This window comes from Pseudophryne corroboree, chromosome 4, assembly GCF_028390025.1.
Source record: "Pseudophryne corroboree isolate aPseCor3 chromosome 4, aPseCor3.hap2, whole genome shotgun sequence".
NCBI classification, from domain to species: Eukaryota; Metazoa; Chordata; class Amphibia; order Anura; family Myobatrachidae; genus Pseudophryne; species Pseudophryne corroboree.
In genome coordinates this window covers 226,478,713-226,504,478 of record NC_086447.1, presented here as the reverse complement: position 1 = coordinate 226,504,478, position 25,766 = coordinate 226,478,713, and the positions used below count along the sequence as shown (strand labels likewise).

The 25,766-nt window shown below is 44.3% G+C and overlaps 1 protein-coding gene and 1 long non-coding RNA gene across 2 annotated transcripts in view; one reads left to right on the top strand and one right to left on the bottom strand.

Annotated features, from left to right (window-relative positions):
• The window catches only part of LOC134909255 (uncharacterized), a 55,453-nt gene extending 45,512 nt beyond the window's left edge, over nucleotides 1–9,941 (top strand). The window contains exons 2-3 of the long non-coding RNA XR_010175874.1: nucleotides 1,725–1,763; nucleotides 9,443–9,941. This is a non-coding gene — a long non-coding RNA (uncharacterized LOC134909255). The remainder of the gene's footprint in view (nucleotides 1–1,724; nucleotides 1,764–9,442) is intronic.
• An 8,999-nt stretch (nucleotides 9,942–18,940) lies between these two features.
• LOC134910877 (ceruloplasmin-like) overlaps nucleotides 18,941–25,766 on the bottom strand; it is a 327,221-nt gene continuing 320,395 nt past the window's right edge. Inside the window, exons 20-21 of the mRNA XM_063919263.1 lie at nucleotides 21,422–21,578; nucleotides 18,941–19,334 (exon numbers count right to left, since the gene is read on the bottom strand). Of these exons, the coding sequence (XP_063775333.1) occupies nucleotides 19,333–19,334; nucleotides 21,422–21,578 (159 nt within the window). The 3' untranslated portion in view covers nucleotides 18,941–19,332. The remainder of the gene's footprint in view (nucleotides 19,335–21,421; nucleotides 21,579–25,766) is intronic.

Below are 25,766 nucleotides of genomic sequence, written 5' to 3'. Positions count from 1 at the left end.
TAGTGGGACCATCCCGCTGGAATCGGGACAGTTGGGAGGTATGCAAACAATTCCTGTGTATCAGAACACTTCCATTAGGACAAGTGGATAGCAATGATGCAATCTGCATACAGTATACTTCTGGAAAGGTGATGAAAATGGAAACAGTCCCTTTGAATACTTAAAGGAAATCAAGTCTCTTATAATTTCCTAGTACATAATTACTATAATATATGCCAAATATACCAACATCCTGTGTGTGTCCTGAATAGCTATACTGGAAAAAATGTAGAAAAACTGATATTCCAAAAATGTAGTTATAAGAAAAACTTGTTGACAACGGGGGTAGTTTAAGAGAGGAAGGGGCCCATGTGCATACTCCGTGCGGACGCCCTCCTCTCCATGATGCAGCAGAGTCTGCACATGTGCAAGTCTGTCCTTGGTGACTTATCTACAGTATATTGGGGGTCATTCCGAGTTGTTCGCTCGCTAGCTGCTTTTAGCAGCTTTGCACACGCTAAGCCGCCGCCTACTGGGAGTGAATCTTAGCTTATCAAAATTGCGAACGAAAGATTAGCAGAATTGCGAATAGACACTTCTTAGCAGTTTCTGAGTAGCTCCAGACTTACTCGGCAACTGCGATCAGTTCAGTGCTTGTTTTTCCCAGAAACTGTAGCGTTTTTTCGCACACACCCATAAAACGGCCAGTTTCCGCCCAGAAACACCCACTTCCTGTCAATCACACTACAATCACCAGAGCAAAGAAAAAACCTTGTAATGCCGTGAGTAAAATTCCTAACTGCATAGCAAATTTACTTGGCGCAGTCGCACTGCGGACATTGCGCATGCGCATTAGCGACTAATCGCTCCGTTGTGAGAAAAAAATAACGAGCGAACAACTCGGAATGACCACCAATGTGCATGCACTGGTCTCTAGAAACATGGGGGTAAATTTACTAAGATGGGAGTTGTATTTAAGATGGGATGTTGTCCATAGCAACCAATCAGATTCCAGGTATTGTCTTCTAGAAGGTGCTAGATAAATGAGAAGTAGATTCTGATCGGTTGCTATCGGCAACATCCCATCTTAAATAGAACTCCCATTTTAGTAAATTTACCCCATGGCGTCTATATGCCTATAGTTGACAACCTGAACACTAATTTCGACACTAATAATAATGAATGAATTGAGGAAGTTGTCCTCTTTGAACCTGCTGATAGTGATATGTTGGTTTTTTTAAATTTTGTGGAGGCAGACGCAAACTCAGCGCTTCAACTACAAAAGTGTCATTTTTGAGGCTGATCTGCATGGTTTGTATACTATGCATGTCTTGAATCATTTACAACATAAGGGGTGAGAGGGAGGGCCCAAGGAAGGACAACTCAGTTGCAGCTACTGAAAACACAAATGTCACTGTTATCCTACAGGATACAGTCTTCATGTCGTCATTCACAATGTAGACAGTAAAAATGTTGACACCATAATGTTGAATTTCATAATGCTGATGTGCTTATGTAACCCCTCCCTTAATACTCTAAGTATTGGGATTATCACTAAGGGATGATTACTTAGTATTTGTGCCTCCACCCAAGCCGATTATCTAGGCTTGCCTGGGTAAGCCCCCACCCTGGCTTTGCGTCCTTTATATGTACTCTAAATGCAAATGGATCTATACCATAACTGTATATATGATTACATTCTTGTCAGTATGTTAGTATACCTTTGTTTCGGTTTCCACTTCCAGGGTCTCCAGATGGAATTTCAATATTCACATTAACACATGGTAAGTATAAACACAAGTATTTATTTATCCCAAACACAATGTAATGGTGAATGTATACCTTTACTATAAATCCTGGTAAAAATAATTATATGTTTATCCCATACAACTATTTCCCATTCAGGACCCTATACAAATTGTCTGCATGCATACACAAAAATTACCTTAATGCTAGTATAAGAGTGACCCGGGTACTCATAAGATAGTAGTGCACTACAATGGTAAAAACTAATAAAAGTGAAAAAAGAATGGATACTAAACATTTCACATTACATATTTAGTCATATAAGAACCTCCTCTCTTTTTCTCAGTCTGTGAGGAATGTGATTTTCTCCATGCAGAATGCTATTGTAACAATTACTGACAACTATGTTGCAATGAATTTCCAACTATGTTTCTCTTCTTATTAGTGGAGAAAAGGGTTGTTTTTCCTCAGATGTATATTACATCAGCTGTCCATTAATATATGCAATAAAAGAATTGGAATTTCTTATAACTGGATTCTGTGTTCCTTTAATACACTACATTCTGTACTACATTAGTGTGGACATCTGAAATTTCCATAGTCTTTAGTGCCGTTTAATTTAGTTGATTCCTCTATAGTGATAACTAGAGTTATATGACAGTTAGTATATGGTGCATACAGCCGGTAAATGCATTTACACCTATGCTTCTTGCTGCGGCAGTAATAAAACACTGTCCCTCCGCCTCTTCTCAGCTAACAGTTCTTTCAGATTGCTTTCAGAATATATATATATACAGGGAAAATATATATATGGCACCATTAGATTGAAATGCTGTAAGTGAATAATTATCCCCTAATAGTAGTCTATATATAGGTTATGTTATACAATTGATGTTATTTCTTTGGGTCAGTCGGACCTCTTTGCCATTTGAGTTAAGATTTACAACTGCAGTAGGCTGTTTGAATCCTTTCAACACTTTTAGCAATAATATGTCTCTCACTTTTAGTAATGCAAAATATAGTTCACTCCAGGCACATTATGCCTAGTTATAGTATTAGCTTAAAGAGGTGCTAGGACAGTTTATGGCTGGCATTTCTGTGCTAAGTTTATCTGTGAAGGAGGTGCTTTGGCTTAAGTGTAAAATGGGTGCAAAATGATTGGTGGGTCACTCACGCTTCAGTTGTGCTTTGGCTGTGCTAAGCGCTTCCCCGACTCCTCCTCCTTTTCAATGGAACTGAATACTGGGGCGGAGATCACTCTCTTCATTTCACAGACACCGACGCTGCTCACTCCTCAGCAACCAGAGTAGCATCCCTGGTTGCTATGAGCCGTCACGTCCGCCAGCACCAGCCCTCCTCTTCCCTCTTTAGCTGCAGGGACACTGCTACACTTGCCTCCTCCCGAACCTCGCGGGCGTCGCTGCAGGGATCATCGGCACTCCTCTGCTGGCACCAGCGCCGGACCTCACAGCTCCAGGAACCCGCTGGCGTCCTCAGCAGCTCCGGCAATACGGTGAGCACTTAACTAGTACTCCCGCTGCCGCCCATCCGCACCTCTCCGTCAGCCCTGCGCCGGTCACATCACCTGGACTCCGCTGGCAGTGCAGCTGCACAGTAGATCCAGGTGTGTACTCTCACAGGGGGAACCTCAGTCTGCCTCACCGCCGGAGGGGAGCTCTATTTATTCTCTCCCGACCTCCGGCTCGTGCGGCCCCTGTCCCGCCAGAGCCGCGCGCTATCCCTTAGCAGCCGCCAATCAGTATCTGTCTCTCCCTAAGCTCGTGGGCAGCCTTGTATCCCCTGCTCGTGGACCTGCTTTTCCCACCCTGCAGGTGATTACTCCAGCAGCGCGCGGACCACACAAGGACCCCATCTGCAGCTGCAGACTATTGCTAGCCCACCAGGTTACACTCTCCCCCTGGTGATCTGTATATTTATTCATCCCCATTTAATCAGATCACCAAATATCCTCCTTTTTTTTTTTTTTTTTGTTATACCCGAAATAAGGCCAAGTAAGTACTATACTCGGATTAATGATTTGAGGTAAGTATGCAGGTTTACCTAATTCTGGATATGTTAATATTAATGGAGGTTTCCGTTCCCTGGATGGCCTATAAATATGCTCTATATTCTCACCAGTCTCTGAGATCCCAGTTTCAATGCAAGAATCCCTAGTTGTGTTAACATCAGTATCACCTATACTACCTTCTGCTGTAGATTCGTTCTCAGGTTCCAACCCACCGTCCTCATTAGTATTATCGACTAACATATTACAATAATTTTCGGGGACACTCTTATTAAACCCATTGGGCGTGGTACAATCGAACGACCCAGGAATAGAGCTATCAGGATCTTTATTATAATAGAAATATCCTGGGCCACATCCCCTGTTTTCAGTATCCTCATTAGAACCTTCTGAGAGTTCTGGGGAGTGGCATTGTCCTGGAGAAGATCGTAACCTACTACCATTTCTCCAATTAGATCTTAAATGTGGCTCATCTTCAGCTACTTCAGGGAAACGAAGATTTTGTGCTATAGGCAAAAGATGCTGTCGGTGGTATGTAAGAATTGGTCCCTCCCCCGACTCTGACCTTAGTTTATAAACTGGCATGTTGGGTAGTTGATCTATTACCACATAAGGATTAGACCTCCATCTATAAGCTAATTTTTGTCGTCTGGGACGTCCTAGTTGCTGTATTAGCACTCGATCCCCTATTCGCAATATATTTTCTTTTATTTGTAAATCTTATCTAATTTTATTTTTAGCCCCAGCTTTTCTGGAAGCTTCCTGCGCTAATTTATGGGCATCTCTAAGTTCTTTTTGTAATTTAATTATATATTGGGAATGAGTTTGTCCATTTGCATCCCGGGAGGGAAGACCTAAGGAAACATCTATAGGCAATCGGGCTTCCCGCCCAAACATCAATTCATATGGGGAGTACCCAGTGGATTCGTTCTTGGTGCAGTTATAGGCATGAACCAGATGACATATCTTCCTATTCCATTGTGTTCTGCCCCTTGGATCCAGTGTACCCATCATATTGAGCAATGTACGATTAAAACGTTCCGGCTGTGGGTTACCCTGCGGATGATAAGGAGTAGTTCTAGATTTCTTAATCCCACAGCACATACAAAGTTCATGAATAATTTTCCCTTCAAAATCACGCCCCTGGTCGGAGTGTAATCTAGCTGGTAAGCCATAGTGGACAAAGAACCTTTCCCATAGAGTTTTAGCTACAGTAATGGCCTTCTGATCAGGGGTAACATAAGCCTGAGCGTAACGGGTGAAGTGATCCGTTACTACAAGAATGTTACATTCTTTCCCCGGTGATGTTTCTAATGATAAATAATCAATACATACTAGATCCATAGGGCCATGGCTATTGAGAGTCATAAGAGGAGAAGACTTGGTGGGAAGAGACTTCCTCAAAACACAACTGCCACAGGTTTTACAGTAATTCTCAATATCCTTTTCCATAAATGGCCAGTAAAAACGGTCAGTGATCAAGCCTGCTGTTTTATCCACCCCTAGATGACCATGCTGATCATGTAATGACTTTAAAATAGTTGCCCTATAGCATTGTGGAACAACCAATTGAAACTTCATCTTTTCATTTGACTTAACTAATTTACGGTATAGTATACCATTCTTCACAACCAATTGCTTTATATGCCTCCACAACAACTTAGATGCAGGCTTCATAGAGCTTACATCATAGTCAGCACAACCAGACTCAAGACAGAGTATAACAACAGAGATATCGGAATCACTCCGTTGATCCATGCGTATTTTTTCATGACCTATGCGGGGTAAGTCTCCTAACTCTAATTGGCTTAACCAACAATAAGCTAAGGGTAATGCCTTGTCAGAGGCTCCAAGAGCACTGATGCATTGCCCAAGTTCTGCCCATACGCACTGTATGTTAAAGCACAAGCCCTTAAGGGTGGTTGCAGGAACTTCATTCCAATCTGACCGATCGGATTCACTCTCAATTCTTGTTAATCTGGATAAAGCATCAGCATCTATATTATTGATGCCTGGGCGATATTTGATGTTAAAATCATAGATAGACAGTGCAGATAACCACCTGTGCCCGGTGGCATCTAATTTAGCAGTGGTCAACACATATGTCAGGGGGTTATTATCAGTGAACACCTCAAAGCTTGCCCCATATAAGTACTCATGAAATCTATCAGCTACAGCCCATTTAAGAGCAAGGAATTCCAGTTTGTGTACTGGATATCTCCTCTCACTATTGGACAGTCCTCGACTGATATACGATATAGGTTGTAATTTTCCTTCATGAGTTTGGTACAACACTGCTCCTAGACTATCAAATGACGCATCCACATGTATCACATAGGGCATTGTGGGATCAGCATATGCCAAAACAGGGGCATTAGTAAGACTCCATTTTAATTTGAGAAAGGCCTCTTCACTCTTGCTTGTCCATCTATCCCCAAATTCCTCAGACGGTTTAAAATTGCCCTCATTTTTACTTGATTTGGCCGATGAGGTTTTGCCAATAGGTGGATACCCCCTAGTCAATTCAGTAAGTGGGCGACATATTGCAGAATAATAGGGCACAAAACGGCGGTAATACCCACAAAACCCCAGGAAAGATCTTAACTCCTTCAACCTTGTGGATCTGGGCCACCTGTTCACAGCCTCCACTTTAGGGGGGTCAGTGGAAATTCCATGTCGGCTCACCACATGTCCCAAATAAGTAACAGAGGGCTGACAGAGCTTACATTTATCTATAGAAAGCTTTAGTCCTTTTTTTAGTAACCTGTCAAGTACTTTAAGCAAACGATGGTTATGTTCCTGCAAAGAGGACCCAAATACAATGATATCATCAAGGTAGACTAATACCTCACGATAGTTCATATCACCCACCGTTTGTTCCATGGTCCGCTGGAAGGTAGCCGGTGCACCCTTAATACCTTGACGCATCTTCAAAAATTCAAAGAAGCCTAAAGGGCAGATAAATGCAGTTTTTTTTCTCTGTCATGTGGGCTCATGGGTATTTGGTAATACCCACTCCGTAGATCCAGCACGGTGAACCACTGACTCCCTTGCAGACAGTCCAATGCCTCCTCTATCTGAGGAACAGTGTATTGATCTGGCACTGTGCGGTGGTTAAGAGTCCGGCAATCAATACACATTCTGATATTGCCATTCTTTTTACGAGCCACTACAATAGGAGAGGCATATGGACTCTCTGAATGTTGAATAACTTCAATTTCCAGCAAAGTTTTAAGATGCTGCCTAACATCCTCAAAATCCGCAGGAGCAAGACGGCGTGACCTCTCCCTGAAGGGAGTCTCATCATTTAGCTTAATACAGTGTTCCACACCTGCAGCTTTTCCCAAATCCCATTCCCCAAGAGAGAAAACGTGCTGCCGTTTCACCAATTCTTTACATATGGTATCTCGTTCTACCAACCCTATGTCACTCCCCTGGAAACATGGAATAAAATCATCCAAAGACATACCCTGAGCCAAAGAGGACTCCTTGTGCCCATAATCTCCTTCAGGGGAGTTCATGTGGTGAATCAACATATTAACATCAGTGACTTCCCTATTCATTTTTAAACACCAATCACTGAGGACTTTAAATAAATGAGCATTAGTTCCCACAATCACCGGCATCACCGTCTTATCTCCTGGTGACTCTGGGGATATCAGAGCAATGAGGGGTAAGGGTTCTGACACACCCATGAATTCCTCTGGAAACTCTATATTAACTAGGACATAACCCAAATATGGGTATTTCTGGTCACTTAGCCCCCAGATTACCAATCCTTCCAAGGGCATAATAGGAACGTTAGAGAGATAGTGTCTATACCAGTGCTCAAATATAATGGACACCTGAGATCCACTGTCTAATAAAACAGGACAGGGATGTCCATTCAACTTAACAACCACGCGTGGAGCAGGTCCTATCATACCATCAGGGATTGGACTACTCCACTGGGCACTCCCCATTGAATTTGCATCTAATTTCTGGGAGACGGCGAGGGGCCCGCCAGCCTCCCACTGTCGTTTCCCTGAATGGAAACATTATCTGACTGACCATTAGTTCCACCTTCAGAAGTATCCCAGCCTAAGGGACAGTTCACAGCCCTATGCCCTAGCTGTCCACATCGGAAACACCCTCTTGATGTAAAATCTCCACCTCTCCTAAAATTTCCCCTACCGTTGTTAATTCCCCTAATAGAATTACGGGAAGCTACATTGGAAGGTGCCAGCCTTTGATTTAGAGCCAAAATAAGCTGGTCCATTTTTTTATTTTGTTCCTCTACCAAAGTAAGTAATTTGTCATCCCTTGATCCTTGAGTCTCAGAGGAGGGTACTACTACTTTTACGGCTTTGGCATAGGTCTTTTCCCTATTGGCGATTAAAGCTTCCTCCTGGGTAATTTCCTTAATTAAATCATTAAGGGTGGGGCTTCCTAATAACAGAGAGGTACACCGTAAACGCTGAGCCACAGGGTCAGTTGTTAAAGCTCCTCTAATTACTTGTTTCAACCTACTACTATTAACCTCAGCAGGAGATAATCCGCCTTTATCTATAATTTTATGGATTATTTTATCCAATCTATACACATACTGTGACAATTTCTCCCCTGTCTCTTGATAAGTATGGTTGAATCTAGCAACTAAGTCACCTACATCTTCCAATGTCCCATAGGTGTATTCCAAGGCCTGGAAGTAATCAGCCACCGTGGCCTCAGGATTACTTTTCCTAGTGGCCTGAATGATTCCCATAGCGGGTCCCCTTAAACTTTCTACAATCCTTTGCTTTTTGATATGATCAGGACAATGCCACTCCTCAGACTGCTGTATAGCTGCCTCCCTCCAGGCTTCATATGGTTCCTCTCCAGTAGGTACAGGAAGCATTCCTGAGAAAATCCTTAATCGCCTATAACTACCTTCATAATGCCATCTTTCTAATTGATGTACTACTTTATCAGCTATAACTTCTAACTGATTCCCTAACTTTTCCTCCGTACCCTGTGATGGACTACCTTCTCCCACAGCTACATCGGGATTTTGTCTAACCGGAAAGGACATGTCACCCACAATTAAGGGTTCAGCAGCTCTTTCACTGCCTTCCTTTTCAGGCCATATAATTTTCCATCTGCGTTCAGGATTAGATCTCACAGCCACCACCTTAGGTAACAACTCAGACTCCAATTCTTGACTAGTAGTTATTAATACAGCACACAACTCTCCATTTTCCCTGAATTGCTTATCAGAAATCTTTGGTTGTTTTATCCCAAAAAGGAATAACATCTCTGTCATAATTGTTCCATCGGTGATGTCTGTGAGATCCCCACACAATACAAAACTCCTTTCGGGAGTCACTCCCTTCCTTGTGCACCAATCAAATGCTTCACTACTAGTATATTGATTAATTTTGGCTACTGTGCTTCCCTTACTCCTGAGTATTTTACAAAATGATCTCACGCGGTGCCTCCAAATGTAACCCCTCCCTTAATACTTTAGGTATTGGGATTATCACTAAGGGATGATTACTTATTATTTGTGCCTCCACCCAAGCCGATTATCTAGGCTTGCCTGGGTAAGCCCCCACCCTGGCTTTGCGTCCTTTATATGTACTCTAAATGCAAATGGATCTATACCATAACTGTATATATGATTACATTCTTGTCAGTATGTTAGTATACCTTTGTTTCGGTTTCCACTTCCAGGGTCTCCAGATGGAATTTCAATATTCACATTAACACATGGTAAGTATAAACACAAGTATTTATTTATCCCAAACACAATGTAATGGTGAATGTATACCTTTACTATAAATCCTGGTAAAAATAATTATATGTTTATCCCATACAACTATTTCCCATTCAGGACCCTATACAAATTGTCTGCATGCATACACAAAAATTACCTTAATGCTAGTATAAGAGTGACCCGGGTACTCATAAGATAGTAGTGCACTACAATGGTAAAAACTAATAAAAGTGAAAAAAGAATGGATACTAAACATTTCACATTACATATTTAGTCATATAAGAACCTCCTCTCTTTTTCTCAGTCTGTGAGGAATGTGATTTTCTCCATGCAGAATGCTATTGTAACAATTACTGACAACTATGTTGCAATGAATTTCCAACTATGTTTCTCTTCTTATTAGTGGAGAAAAGGGTTGTTTTTCCTCAGATGTATATTACATCAGCTGTCCATTAATATATGCAATAAAAGAATTGGAATTTCTTATAACTGGATTCTGTGTTCCTTTAATACACTACATTCTGTACTACATTAGTGTGGACATCTGGGATTTCCATAGTCTTTAGTGCTGTTTAATTTAGTTGATTCCTCTATAGTGATAACTAGAGTTATATGACAGTTAGTATATGGTGCATACAGCCGGTAAATGCATTTACACCTATGCTTCTGGCTGCGGCAGTAATAAAACACTGTCCCTCCGCCTCTTCTCAGCTAACAGTTCTTTCAGATTGCTTTCAGAATATATATATACAGGGAAAATATATATATGGCACCATTAGATTGAAATGCTGTAAGTGAATGATTATCCCCTAATAGTAGTCTATATATAGGTTATGTTATACAATTGATGTTATTTCTTTGGGTCAGTCGGACCTCTTTGCCATTTGAGTTAAGATTTACAACTGCAGTAGGCTGTTTGAATCCTTTCAACACTTTTAGCAATAATATGTCTCTCACTTTTAGTAATGCAAAATATAGTTCACTCCAGGCACATTATGCCTAGTTATAGTATTAGCTTAAAGAGGTGCTAGGACAGTTTATGGCTGGCATTCCTGTGCTAAGTTTATCTGTGAAGGAGGTGCTTTGGCTTAAGTGTAAAATGGGTGCAAAATGATTGGTGGGTCACTCACGCTTCAGTTGTGCTTTGGCTGTGCTAAGCGCTACCCCAACTCCTCCTCCTTTTCAATGGAACTGAATACTGGGGCGGAGATCACTCTCTTCATTTCACAGACACCGATGCTGCTCACTCCTCAGCAACCAGAGTAGCATCCCTGGTTGCTATGAGCCGTCACGTCCGCCAGCACCAGCCCTCCTCTTCCCTCTTTAGCTGCAGGGACACTGCTACACTTGCCTCCTCCCGAACCTCGCGGGCGTCGCTGCAGGGATCATCGGCACTCCTCTGCTGGCACCAGCGCCGGACCTCACAGCTCCAGGAACCCGCTGGCCTCCTCAGCAGCTCCGGCAATACGGTGAGCACTTAACTAGTACTCCCGCTGCCGCCCATCCGCACCTCTCCGTCAGCCCTGCGCCGGTCACATCACCTGGACTCCGCTGGCAGTGCAGCTGCACAGTAGATCCAGGTGTGTACTCTCACAGGGGGAACCGCAGTCTGCCTCACTGCCGAAGGGGAGCTCTATTTATTCTCTCCCGACCTCCGGCTCGTGCGGCCCCTGTCCCGCCAGAGCCGCGCGCTATCCCCTAGCAGCCGCCAATCAGTATCTGTCTCTCCCTAAGCTCGTGGGCAGCCTTGTATCCCCTGCTCGTGGACCTGCTTTTCCCACCCTGCAGGTGATTACTCCAGCAGCGCGCGGACCACACAAGGACCCCATCTGCAGCTGCAGACTATTGCTAGCCCACCAGGTCTCTACTATCACACAAGCATTACCACATGACAGACTATATATTTAATAAATAAATTACAGATATTTATCCCCTCAAAATCCATCTATATACATATATATATACTTATATTTTATCATATATAATATTCTATTACACACATATATTTAGTTTATATTTCCCTTAACACAATATATATATATATATGAACCAAACATTTATTATACTATCAATAAATATATTAATTTAATGCTAAACTATGGGTAGTAAATATTATTCAGGTTACACTTAAAATATCAACTTCCAACATGTCGACACCTACAATATGTCAACACGGCTGAAATATCCACGTGTGAAATGTCTACTGTCAAAATAAATTTTACGTTAGTATTAGAAATTGGGGTTAAGACTAGGCTTAATATTGAGCGTCAACATTATGTACCTGCTGACATTTTGCAAGACGACGTTATGGTTATTGACATTCTGTACATGTCAATATTTTGTCCGTTGGCATATACCTGTCGACATTATGGTGTCTATACAATGACTGTTGAAATTGGGATTGTTGACAAAACATGCTGAAATCTAATCTTACTACCTATTTGTCATAGCTCCTCCTGTCTGGTTCATTTGTGTTCTAAGTTACACTATTGGGTCTGTTTATCATTAGTCGCATATTCAGTGTGATCTGGGTGCACTGTTAGTGCCTAGGTTCACAAGGCAATAAGCGATTGTATCAGGCCATTGTATTAAGGAGAGCCTGCAGGCACAGGGGTGCAGTGTGCTCAATGTGGAAGAAGGAAAACTGTGCATGTGCAGTCCCACTGACCATACATGCACAACGGCTATTTTTGGGGAGGGTCCAGAAGAACCTTTTGCCGGGTAGGTGTGTATCCCATAGGTAGCTGTGGGGGCTAGTCTCTGAACTGCTTAGCACGCCAGAAATTGGTAAATCTCCAGCATCGCATCCCCCATAGAAACCTATGGGGGATGCATCTGCAAGCAGTAATGGAGGGATCGCAGCAGGTAATGTAGACAACTGCTGTGACTCTCTTACAGACATTTTGGTGATACAAAATATTTGCGGTAACCCCTAGAAAACGGATGTTTTCAGGGAAGAAGCCGCAAATATTTTCTATAAATGGGCCTTTATATGAGCTAACCTGATAAAGCTACAGAACAATCAGTGGTGATAATTCAGAGTTGATCGTAGATGTGCTAACATTAGCACATCCACGATCAGTTACTCTGACATGCGGGTGGACGCCCAGCACAGGGCTAGTCCAAACCCGCATGTCAGCCCCCCCCCCCACTGTGCACAGGTACAAAAGTATCACACGGCGGCAATGCTTTTGTACCTGGCGAGTAGCGCCCTACCTGCGCAGCTCCTGCACTCTGGCAGGGAGCTACCTGCCGTGTTCTGGGTCGCAGCAGCTGCATGTAATGTCACTCAGCCGTTGCGATCCACCCACCCACCCAATGGTCCGAACATGCCTCCGTTGTCTGGACCGCGCCCTGCCAATGGCGTTCTAACACCATTGACACGCCCCCTCCCGCCCCGTGACCACCTGTGCCTGTCAATCAAGCAGAGGCGATCGCAGCCAGTGAGATGCTGTTAGCATCTCACTGGGCACCCGGGGTGCACACACGCAGTGCACTCCTCAAAGTAATTCTGCCGCTGCAGTCGGAATTACCCCCTGTGTCAGAGACATTATACAAACATAGAGATAGCTAACTTCAAAAGTAACCAGCTTACCAGAAGCCATTAGATAACATTTAGCCAAAAACCCATGTATAATAGTACTTTAATCATTACCAACAGAAACATTATCTTAAATGTGACAATTTTAATGCAAAAAAAAAAAGTTTTATCACAAGACAAATATTGTCAGCAGATGTAGCTTGACCTGAAGGTTATACTTGTTAATCATTGTAATATGTTGTGCAAGGGACTTTCCATTATTGAGTACAACATGAACCTTTCAACGGGAAAAACTGCACAAAGTTTAGGATTTACTGGTACAGAACTTTTTTTCTGACAATGGGCCTAATGCAGACCTGATAGACCTCTGCAAATTTGCTGAGGTCTGCGATCAGATAGTCGCCGCCCATAGAGAGTGAAAACCCGCCCCGTGCAAGTGTGCGAATGCATGCGTACGCCATGCAAAAACTTTGCCATACAGCGGACATCTGCAAATCCGTTCGCAACTCACTCACCATCTAATGATTTTTCCAGTCTGTGCATAGCCCAGGACTTACTCCTACAGTGCGATAGAATCAGGCTGTACGGGGCCAGAGCTGATGTCACACACCCTCCCTAAAAAAGCTTGGAAACGCCTGGTTTTTCCAGACACCCCAGGAAAACGTCCAGTTACCACCCACAAACATCTGCTTCCTGTAAATCACCCTGCGTATGCCTAGCGATCTAAATTTTCACACTATTCTGTCGCTGCATGCCTGTGCATTGTGGTGCATACACATGCGCAGTCATTCGATAATCAGCCGCTGTGCAATTTCACATAACAGCGATCAGGTCTGAATTAGGCCCTATGTCAAGGAAAAACTATTGTGAGCAGGGAAGATCTATACATGAGTGATAGTTTTTGACAAAAAGTTTTGCTAGAGCTACTTTGAAAGAAGAGATCACAGGTGTCTTATGAGAGGAGGCCCATATGCAATATCCATGCATGGTCCCCCTTGTGCTGGCATTTACACAATTTATACACTGGCGTTGTGCCAGCGATTAATGTACATGCACATGTCTCCATGAAAATGGCGCTAGTGCCACTTCCGTGTGATCTCTCAACTGTGCATGCAGCAGCGCCATTTTACCAGGGATGTAGCCACAAGATAAGTATATGAGACACTCTGGAAGGAACACCACAGATACTGGACTTGCCGGATATACCTTGACTGATGTCGATCACTTTTCTTTGCAGAGAGGTAAGTATCCCCTTGGCTCATGTTTTTTTGATGAATAAACAATGACAAATGCTTAACCGCTTCAAATTCATTTACAGCAATAACGGTTTGTGTAACCTTTAGCCTTAGGTAGGCTGACCAGAGGACAATTGCAAATATCAGGTAAATACTTCAGCACAGCAAAACACTTTCCTATATTACATGTCATAAAACACGTAAGGTCGACATTACTTCTTTTCGTTTTATTAATACTGTTAGGCAATGTCAGGTGACGCACCGGGTGAAGTGCCACTAAATAATACTCTACCCGCAGAATAGAGCAATAAGTCTCGCTGCTCCTGACTTAGAGTAACAGTAGCACTAGGCTCGGTTAACCGCTTATCAGTCACACTATAAATTTCACACAATATAAATAACACAACACAATAACCCACGACTGTATGCAATGTATCACCCCAAGGACGAGAGTTCAGGACTTAAGGACGAGAGTTCAGGAACCCAACCTGTTCACAGGGTTTGATGGTAGTGCTTTCTCAAGAATGGTTTATTCCTAATTAACGTGCAAAAGTCACCTTGGGCAACAAGCCCGACCTTATCCGGAATTGGGGTAAGTAAAGTCAATATCCACAAAGAAGTCTGAGCTAATCAAGGTGCAATACCTCAATTCAAAGTATATAATTGTAAATTCTATTTGTGGCCGCAAGATGGCGCTGATTTACTTCTGAATATTTGGCTTTTCACAGCTTAACTGCAATATAGGCTGTTAGAACAGTTCGGTGGAGCTGACAAACATTCTGCTGCCCCAGTAAATGGGGTCAACAGTTTTTTTCATGAAAAAATCCCTGAAATGAGCAACAAGGCAGAGATTACCTGTCGCCACAAGGAGTCTGAATTGAGCTACTGACAGATGATCACCTGTCACACACACACTGTTCTCACAAAGGGAGCAGTTCCCTATAATTAGGGTACAAGGAGGTTAACAAGATCTTGGGGCGTTTTCCCAGTGTCTCTCTCTCAGCTCAGGAGTCCATTCGCCACTGGTTGGTGTGGGCCTGGCTGGCAGTGGATGCGGGCATGCATTGGGTCAAAGCCGCTAGACCACAGAAGACAGTCTATTGAGGCTGGGTGGTATTTAGTCTGGTTGGTAGAGGTTATGGCTACCCCAGTACCTGTGCATCTGTTGCCGCTGCCGGCTCCTGCCAATCACGTCGCCAGTCACATGGTGTGCCGCGACCCTCTGCTCCAGCAGTCACTCCCTTTTGCTGCGTTCATGTGCAGCTTTTTCTCTCCCTCTCTTGGGCTAGTACGGGCACAGCCACATTGCCGTACTCAGCCTCTGCCTGTTCTGGTTGCCTGGAAACCCCCCTCCTCTTGTCAAATGGCTCAAATTATGACAACAATAGCAATGGTATATAATGCGATTACTAAAGCTGTCACCACATCTTGCAGTTTAAGAGACAAAGCAGAGCTGCTGCATAGAGTAGCTGCCAGAAAGAAGAAACAGACACCTTACCATAAGTTGGGAGAATGTGTGCTTAGAAAGTGCAGTACTGGTTCTGTTATGTTTGTGCACTTATTTATTATGGTTTGTTTAACCTTTTCCTAACCACTTATTTATATTATTTAAATGGTTTGATACAGCCTATAAACCATAGACTAGTTGTCTCCAACCTTAATTGTGGTGTGAGCTACTCGAGAAAAATGAAACCTCCTGAAGAGCTTCTAAAAAATTTTGGAAAAAAATGTTGTACTTGAGTAGTTGTTGGGACTCTCTCAGTGTTAAGACCAGACACGTTGGCAGTGGCGTACAGTAGCTATACATTTTGCAACCCACTGCCAAAAACAGTTGTGGCATCTCCTCCTATTGTCATATGAAAAGTAAAGAATTAGCGCACGCCTCAGGCGGCCACGCTCCAGTGTGAGGGTATGGTTTCACTGCTAGAAGCATGGGATTACAGGAAAAGACTACCTTATTCCCCAGTTTTGCAACCTGCACACCCAGACATTGGCCACCACAGGAAAAAAAAAAGTCCTGATTCATGACCCTCACATTATTTGTCATTTTTCCGCCTAATAATAATGCCCATTACACATTATGCTACACTCCATAATACCCGTGACACATTATACCACACACCGCAATGTCCCTGACACATTATTACACACACTGCAATGCCTGTGAAACATTATGCCACACACCGTAATGCCCTTGACACATAATTATACACACCGCAATGCCCATGACACATTATACCATGAACCGCAATGCCCGACACATTATTTCACACATCGCAATGTCCCTGACACATTATTACACACACCGCAATGCCCATGACACATTATGCCATGAACCGCAATGCCCAGACACATTATTTCATATATCGCAATGTCCCTGACATATTATAAACACACCGCAATGCCTGTGACATTATGCCACACTGCAATGCTTATGAGACATTATTACACACACCGCAATGCCAGCCTCCCCGGTCATCTGCCTCATCCGCCGAAGTAGAACTAGGATGCATTAGCGCCATGGCTACCTCTTCTCACACAGGCAGCGCTGCAGCTTCTGGCTCTGGCTCTGCCCCCCACCTCCCTCTTCGCCCCTGCAACCAGTGTCCTCTCTGGGAGAGCTGTAAGCCCGCCCCCAGCCCACCCAAAGTGGCCTGCGCTGCCACAGCGTTTGGAGGTCAGTGACAGCTGGCGAGGATGGAGCCAAATGTAAGTACAGATAGCGCCACGCACATCCAGTGTGGCTCAATCTCAGGCATACACTCCCAGTGTGACTAGGCGATCTGTCCGCCTAGCCCCGCCGGGAGTGCAGAGACGCTCTCCCATCCTAGTGAATAGGGCATGTCTCCGTCAAAGGAGCGTGCACCCACCCGGACAGAGACACTCTCGGTGTTAGGCGCACCTGGGCGGGCACGCCCAGGCAGATGGAGCCACGACTAGCTTGGCTCCATCTGTATAACACACTCCACTTTCTCTCTCTCTCTCTAAAATGGGCTCTGCCTGCCGTAATGTGTAAAAAAGGGGGACTCTGGTGCCGTAATGTGTAAAAAGGGGGACTCTGCTGCCGTAATATGTGAAGAGGGACTCTGCTTGCCGCAATGTGTGATAGGGACTCTACCTGCTGTAATGTGTGATGGGGCTCTACCTGCTGTAATGTGTGATGGGGCTCTACCTGGTGCAATATGTATAAGAGGCTCTTCCTGGTGTGTATAAGGGGTACTACTGTGTGGTGTAATTTAACTTAAGGAAACTACTGCGTGGTGTATTGTGAATTGGTACTATTCTGTGGCCACGCCCCTTCCCGTGGTGCTGGGGGGGAGGGGGTGGGCTATATAATTGTGCCTAAGGACGGCCTGACCCATAAATCCGGCTCTGCCATTCTCATGTCGACATTTTGAACCTGTTGATGTTTTGAACCTGTCAACCTTTAGCACTGTCGACCTTTCATCTGTCGACCAAATGCATGTGGATGATAGGGTGTTGACCTATTAACTGTCGATCTATCTTCTATCACCCCTCTTGTGTGAAATGGCACCTGAAATAATAATGGATGGACTTACATGCTATCCAAAACATGTGACAGTGAGATGTCTGTTAAAATTACATTTTGCCTTGTTTTGTGAACTGAAGTTTATGGGAGAATCTGAGCTGGAACTCTGTTATACTCGGACACCCCATATTTTATCTGTCGGATTTCTCAGAATCCGAACTTCTCATCTTTATTCTAAAGTGGTGCAAATTACTTCGTTCACTGACGTTTCTTCAGTGGGAATGAATGAATGTGAAAGAAGAATTTCTTTATCTGTGTTTTCCAAATCATGAACATAGCATTCATATTTGCAACAATAGCTCTGTTTTGGCTTGGGCAGGAAATTCTTCAATAAACTGAATGTGTCAGTGGGGGTTCAATGCTCAGTCATTGGGCCAACAGCAATATTTGGAACCATGGCATTGTTGGTCTTTTTGGTCTGACGCCACCTCTCTGCTTATCTAGCGTGTGCATATCACAGAAACTGAAGGTTGTGACATCAAATCTGCAAATGGATTTAATTTTGTTTCCTGTTTAGCCGTCATAGGAAATCCCTCTAACCCCAATACATTTTCTTTCTAACTAAGGGGGTAATTCAGACCTGATCGCTGGGCTGCTAACTTTGCTGTCCTGCAATCAGATAGTCGCCACCCAAGGGGGAGTGTAAATTCGCTGTGCAAGTGTGTGATCGCATGTATACACCGTGCTGCAGAAATCCAGTGTGGGCAGTCTCTGCGCAGCCCAGGACTTACTCCTACAGTGCGATGAGAACAGGCTGTTCGGGTCCGGAGCTGACATCACACATCCTCCCTGGAAATGCTTGGGAACACCTACGGTTTTTCGGACACTCCCAGTAAACGGTCAGTTACCACCCACAAACGGCCTCTTCCTGTCAATCACCTTGTGACTGCTCGTGCAAATTACATTTTCGCACCATCCTGTCGCTGACCAGCGATGCCCGTTGTTGCTTGCCAACGCACATGCGCATTGAGGTGCATTAGCATCCGCAGTCTATTGCTGATCGCCCACTGTGCGAAAACACACAGCAGCAATCAGGTCTGAATCACGCTCTAAGGCCAGACACACTGACAAGTAGGCAGGGAAATGATATGATACACAGTGCTGTACTTTATTAAACATCATACAGCAGGTTGAGCTCTACATTATGGAGACACATTTATACCCAATTCCACAATTTAGCAATAAAACTCCATCTTGCTTAAATGTTGATGATGAAGTCAGACGGAAAAATGTTATTAGAAAGTGGGTGAATCACCCCAACAAACAGCATTAGAATTTATTATTATTCAGTAGAAAAGTGTTATGATAGTTATTCAACTGCACATACAAGTAACATACACAGTATACTTATCTACCGTTGTGTGGGCCATAATTATTGATTATAAATAGATTAATGATTTGTATGTTTTACATTTGGCAAATACATTTCTCCACTGCTATATATCATTAAATTGCACAATGTACTCCAGTGGTGTTTCCAGTCATTTTCTATTCTCCAACAAGATGCCAAAAGAAGGATTTCTCTGTACAGGAAAAGAAGAAAAACACAGATTAATTAAATATACTGTAGAAACTATAGGTCTGTGCAATACTTACTATTCCAATAAGTCTAAATGCATTTCATTACGGGTCAGTTTTATATATAAGTGTCAAGTGGTGGCGACTTTAGAGCTGATTATGAGTCTGACTCATCTGCTGCAGTTTTCCTTATGACAGTGGTAGCCTATTTACTACCTTATGCTAATGCCAGTATCCGTCCCTCTAAGCCCAATATCTGTGGAATATCACGTGGAAGGCCGGGTCGCCCACTGTTTTCCATCTGTAGCAGGTGTCCCACTGAAGTCTGCTTACATTCCCATGGCACTCCCACAAGATTAATTATTTCCATGCAAAAGGCCCACTCCAACACAGAAAGATTGACTTAGGGTTGGCCATCGACCATCAATGATTACAAACCATCGAAGGTTAACCACCAATGGTAGATAGTTTTGCCACTGATTGTGTTGATTCAATTGTTCTCCATCATTGATGGTACAGAGCCCTCAATGGTTTTTTATTTCTTTCGGCTTAATGCTGGGACAAGGAGCCTATGGGGGGTGATTCTGAGATGATCGCAGCAGGATTTTTGTTAGCAGTTGGGCAAAACCATGTGCAGTGCAGGGGAGGCAGATATAACATGTGCAGAGAGAGTTATATTTGGGTGTGGTGTGTTCAATCTGCAATATAAATTGCAGTGTAAAAATAAAGCAGCCAGTATAAACCCTGCACAGAAACAAAATAACCCACCCAAATCTAACTCTCTCTGCAAATGTTATATCTGCCCCCCCTGCAGTGCACATGGTTTTGCCCAATTGCTAAAAAATTTCCTGCTGCGATCAACTTGGAATTACCCCCTATCTCATTTACGAAGCCCCTTCTCCAACTCTGATTGGCCTGCAGTCCACTAAGTAATAGAGCATGGATGGTGAAACCATCGTTTCGTTTGCTGATTTTTTTTATACCATCAAGGCTAACCACCAAAGGTACCATCAATGATTAACCAACCAATGACCCTTCCTAGAACTGAAGGTCAATCCCTCCGCACTTAGCATGGTGTGATAAATGTCCATTGCTTTCTACAATGCATGCAAAGATTTCAGATATCCATGAGATCTGTCCACATTTGGACTTGTGTGTGACTCAGATCAGCAACAGTGCATTTAGAAGACCATTCCCTACTAGTACCCAGAGCTTTTGACTTCTTTCAAAATGACCTGGTTTGTAAAGATGCTCTTAATGGTGGGGACTGGGTTGCTCCCAGCATCTTCACTGGGAAAGCTTTTGGCCAAACCAGGTCCACTTCACATATAAAAGGATATTTGTATGCACAGAAATATCTGTACAGTTAAACAATAAAAGGTACAATAATGTTATAAAGACAGATTGATATCCCCTTATTGTGATAATGTATGGAAGATATGAATTAAACTCTAACAAACAGTATTTTAGGATAAAATCAGAAGCTGAAATCAATTATGGGTTGGTACTATAGTGACAGGACTTGGATAACTTTCTCCACTATAGACATTGCCACTCCGGTACAAAATCCCATCATTAATCTGCCCAGACCACCATGACTGCATTAAACACAGCAATGAGAGCTTACAGGAGTCCAAGTCTGATTTATAGTCAGGTTTTGCAATTCAATGTACAGTAAGTAATCAGTAACAGCTTACTGGTAGAAACACTGGTAGCAGCTCAATTTAGAAGTTCAATTAAATTTAAACCATTTAAACCATGTTTATCTATTTATTGTCATGGAGTCCTTCTTCTGCCTCTCTATAGATATCATGAGTAATAGGGCTACAGGGATGAGGCGAAGTGTGCCTGGATGTAAGCATCTTCATTGGTTCATACCTACTCCATGTGACATTCTTTGTGCCAAGGTACACTCTGCCCACTAAATAAATTATGTGCAACCGGGGTTACCATACCTTATGGCATTTGCTTGTCATCTTTGTGCCATGTCGCCCATAAAGACCCACAGCCATTTCGTGGGTCGAAGCCCTTGAAACTGTGATATTTACCCCAGCATACTCCAGCACATTTTAGCAATAAGGGATGGACTTACATTTCAGTACTGTATATAAAGCTTGCATTCCGCCATACATGTGATCAGCCACATGGCAATGTATTAACCATTGTCCTGGGTTCCTTGCAATGAACTCTACAGTTTGAAAAGTCCCAGGGAAAAGTTCAAATACATCTGTCTGATAAACAGGTCCAGCCTGAGGAGAATAAAAAGTGATTAGCGGTTATTAAGTAATGTGTAGCGAAATACGAGAACACTGAAATGCCATGAAATTTGTAGAGAAAAAAGTTAACTGTTCTTTTCTTGAACTCAAGTCACTGTTCCTCTGTTTTTTCAAACTGTTTCTTTTCTGAACCTGATGTTTAATCTTCATAAGGGAGCTCATCCAGGCGTGTTCTACAAAACGCTGGCTGTCGGGATCCCGGCGCCCAGCATAACGGCGCTGGGATCCCGACAGCGGGATGAGTGCAAAAGAGCCCCTTGCAGGTTTGCTGCGCTCGCCATGCTGCGGGCACAGTCGCGCGCTCTATTTATTCTCCCTCCAGGGGTGTCGTGGACACCCCAAGAGGGAGAAAAGTTGTCGGTATACTGGCGGTCTGGATCCCGGCGCCGGTATGCTGAGCGCCGGGATCCCAACAGCCGGTATAACGAGTGCCACCCCTCATCCAGTGGCATTCACGCTGTCTTTTTTTTACATGTTCTAACACTTCACAGTGTTTATGGCTGTGGTTATTAAGGTTCATATTGCTAAGAAAGAGAGACTTGTGATTTTTTTCGTGGGAAATATTCTTAAAGAAGCAAAGCCATATATTTAACAAAAAATAAATGACTGAGTTCATATTTCTCTAAACTAAAGCAGGCTTTTATTATTCCAAGCCAGTGTCTATCTACAGATACCTGAGCCTTGGTGCACAAAATAAATAAATAAAGAAATGTATGTCTGGAAAGCTGCAATGCATGCTCGTCACCCAGGGCTGATACAGGTGGTGGTGGAGGTGTTCTCATTCCCCCCCCCCCCATCCCCAATCCCAACAAGCCCAGATAAAGAGTATCTCCCCTTTCCCTCTCCTTCAACACCCTGGTCATCAGTGCTAAAGTTCTAAGAAGCAAGCGTCCAATAATAATTAATATGGATGTATGAGTTTTGACACAGTCACCTAAAGAAAGTAAAAACAAGCAGCCAGCCCACGTAGTATATTGGGGTCACAGTGGTTCTTCCAAGAACCACTTGGTTACAAAGTAGCTATTACCCCATCTAGTTTTGTAGCTATGTTATCTGGAGTGGACAAACGAGAATAATGTGTCCAAAAAACATTTTGTAAGGTAAACAAAGAACTTTCTTCCTCAGTTTAGTAAAGATAGTATGTCATTGCAAATTCTCCTTCCCCTATATGGCTTAATAATATGTTAATACTGAGCTTTAAACGCAAGGATCTCATCATACAAAGTTTATACATTTTCAGTCTGATTATCAGCATCGGCTGCATCTGAGCAGAAGGCCCCTTTTTTTTTACCAGAAGAGAGGCCAATAGTCAGAGTGAAGTGTGAGCAGGGGGGTGGAGCTACACGGGACCCAGAGGGTTGCTGTCAGAGAGAGAGGTGGAGCTGCTGCAGAAACCCGGCTCCTTATGATATACAGATGTAGCAGTGGCGTATCTATAATGGGTGCGGTGCACACGGGCCCCTGGGTCCAAAGGGAGGCCCACTGCACACACTGCACCCATTTTTTCTATACTTACCTTTCCGGTATCCATCGGTGACTGTGTATGGGCCCCCTCCTCTGCCGAAGCCACCACCGCCACGGCTAGCGCACTGAGCACTAGAGACTCAGTGGCCATTTTTTCTGGGTCCTGCGCCAGAGTCTCAGTGCTCGGAGCGCTAATAGCGGCGCTGCTGGCTACGGGAGAGGAGGGGGAGGGGAAAAAAACCTGTGCCCACTGACCTGGGAAACCAAACTGGGTAGCATCCTGGGTTGATCCAGGTAGGACCTAGGTTAAAAGACAGTGTGAATGCACAAGACGGGTCATCCAACCCAGGTTTTTTGAGAGCAGGCAGAGGAGAATCCCTAGCCTGTGGTGTGAACAGATTTCAAGCAGGGATGTGCAGTCAGGGAAGGCAGTGCCTCCCCTGTCATTAATGATTATAGTAATATAAAGAAGATACTTAAAACACATATTCTGTGTCATTAGTATCTTCTTTATATTATTCTAATCATTTTAAGACATTAAATTAGTTTGGGAGGCACTGATAACAGTGCCTCCCGCTGACAACAGTAACAGGGAGAGAGCGGGTGGCGGGGCCAAGCACTGTGCTGTAAAAGCCCATTGAAAAAAACAGTGAAAGCGGCACTTATACATGTGCAAGGTTGACAGGGACCGGCTTCCCCTGCCAAAGAGGCACATGTGATTGGACAGCAGATCCAGTGCTGGATCCGCTAGTCCAATCACCCATACGAGGCGGCGGAACAAGGTTCCCCTCTCTTCATTCCCCCTGATTCCTCCCCTGCTGGTGGTGATGTGAGCCACTGCCTTCCTGACAGGATCCGTCCGCAGCTCTCCATTACCCGACCGCTGGCAGTGGCGGGGAGGCCGGAGAGCCAAGTGCAGCACCAATCAGTGGCAGCCGGTGATCTCCTCACCCGGAGGTGGCGGCGGTGGTAAGCTGGAGCTTGGAGTGCACTGTGCGTCGGCTGGCGCTCTCTTCCTCCTCTTCTCAGGAAGCAGCCTCTGCAGCACCGGCACCAGCTGCACTCTGCCGCCGCCGGCTCTCTGCACGCAGGACCCAGGTGAGAGGGGCTAGGGGAGGAAAGTGGCAGTATTGTGGGGGCGTTCAGTGTAACTGGCACTACAGGGGGGTGTTCAATGTAACTGGCACTACAGGGGGCGGTCAGTGTAACTGGCACTACAGGGGGGCGTTCAGTGTAACTGGCACTACAGGGGGCATTCAGTGTAACTGGCAATATTACAGGGGGCTTTCAGTGTAACTGGCACTACAGGGGTGCATTCAGTGTAACTGGCACTACAGGAGGGCGTTCAGTGTAACTGGCACTACAGGAGGGCGTTCAGTGTAACTGGCACTACTACAGGGGAGCGTTCAGTGTAACTGGCACTACAGGGGGCATTCATTGTAACTGGCATTACAGGGGGGGCGTTCAGTGTAACTGGCTCTACAGGGGGCATTCATTGTAACTGGCATTACTACAGGGGGGTGTTCAGTGTAACTGGCACTACTACAGGGGGGTGTTCATTGTAACTGGCATTACAGGGGGGCATTCAGTGTAACTGGCACTACAGGGGGCGTTCAGTGTAACTGGCACTACAGGGGGCATTCAGTGTAACTGGCACTACAGGGGGGCGTTCAATGTAACTGGCACTACAGGGAGCATTCAGTGTAACTGGCACTACAGGGGGGTGTTCAGTGTAACTGGTACTACTACGGGGGGCGTTCAGTGTAACTGGCACTACAGGAGGCATTCAGTTTAACTGGCACTACAGGGGGGCGTTCAGTGCAACTGGCACTATAGGGGGCGTTCAGTGCAACTGGCACTACAGGGGGCGTTAAGTGTAACTGGCACTATACTGGGGGCATTATGTTTATCTGGCACTATACCGGGGGCATTTTGTTTACCTGGCCCTATGCTGGGGCATTATGTGTATCTGGGACTATACTTGGGCATTACGTGTAACTGACACTATACTGGGGTACTACGTGTAACTGGAACTATACTAGGACATTATGTGTATCTGGCAGTATACTGGGGCATTATGTGTAACTGGCACCATACCTGGGGTATTAAATTTATCTGGCACCATGCTAGGGGCATTAGGTGTAAGGAGCACTATTGTGGGCATTATGTGTAAGGCTGCCAATTGTGTGGGTGTAGGGAGAGTGATAATACGGTATATATAGTTGTAATTTGATAACACAATATATAGTTGCGCAGCCACATTCACTTTCCTGCGCACATTGGGGAAAGGGGAGGGTGCTTCAAAAGATCTTGCTCAGGGTGCTAGTAAGCCTGGAGGTATGTATTCTTTTGCTGATGGGGATGTACTGGAGAAGACAGTGCCTCCCCCGCCATTGACCTAACCGCACGTCACTGATTTCAAGCTGCTGTGATACAGTTTGAAACCTGTTTTCAGTCACCCAGGATTTTGGTATGAAAGGGCAGGCTCGGACTGGCCCATAGGGGTACAGGGGAAACCACCGGTGGGCCCTACTACTTGGGGCCCCCTCCTCCTCTAGGGATCAGGTTCTGGATTGTGCTCTTGAATTATACATTATACATATGTTACCTTATACTGCACAGGATTATGATGTATTCTCTACAGTACATTGCTGTCATTAATCTGCCACATTATCATGCATGCACTAGCATTAATTA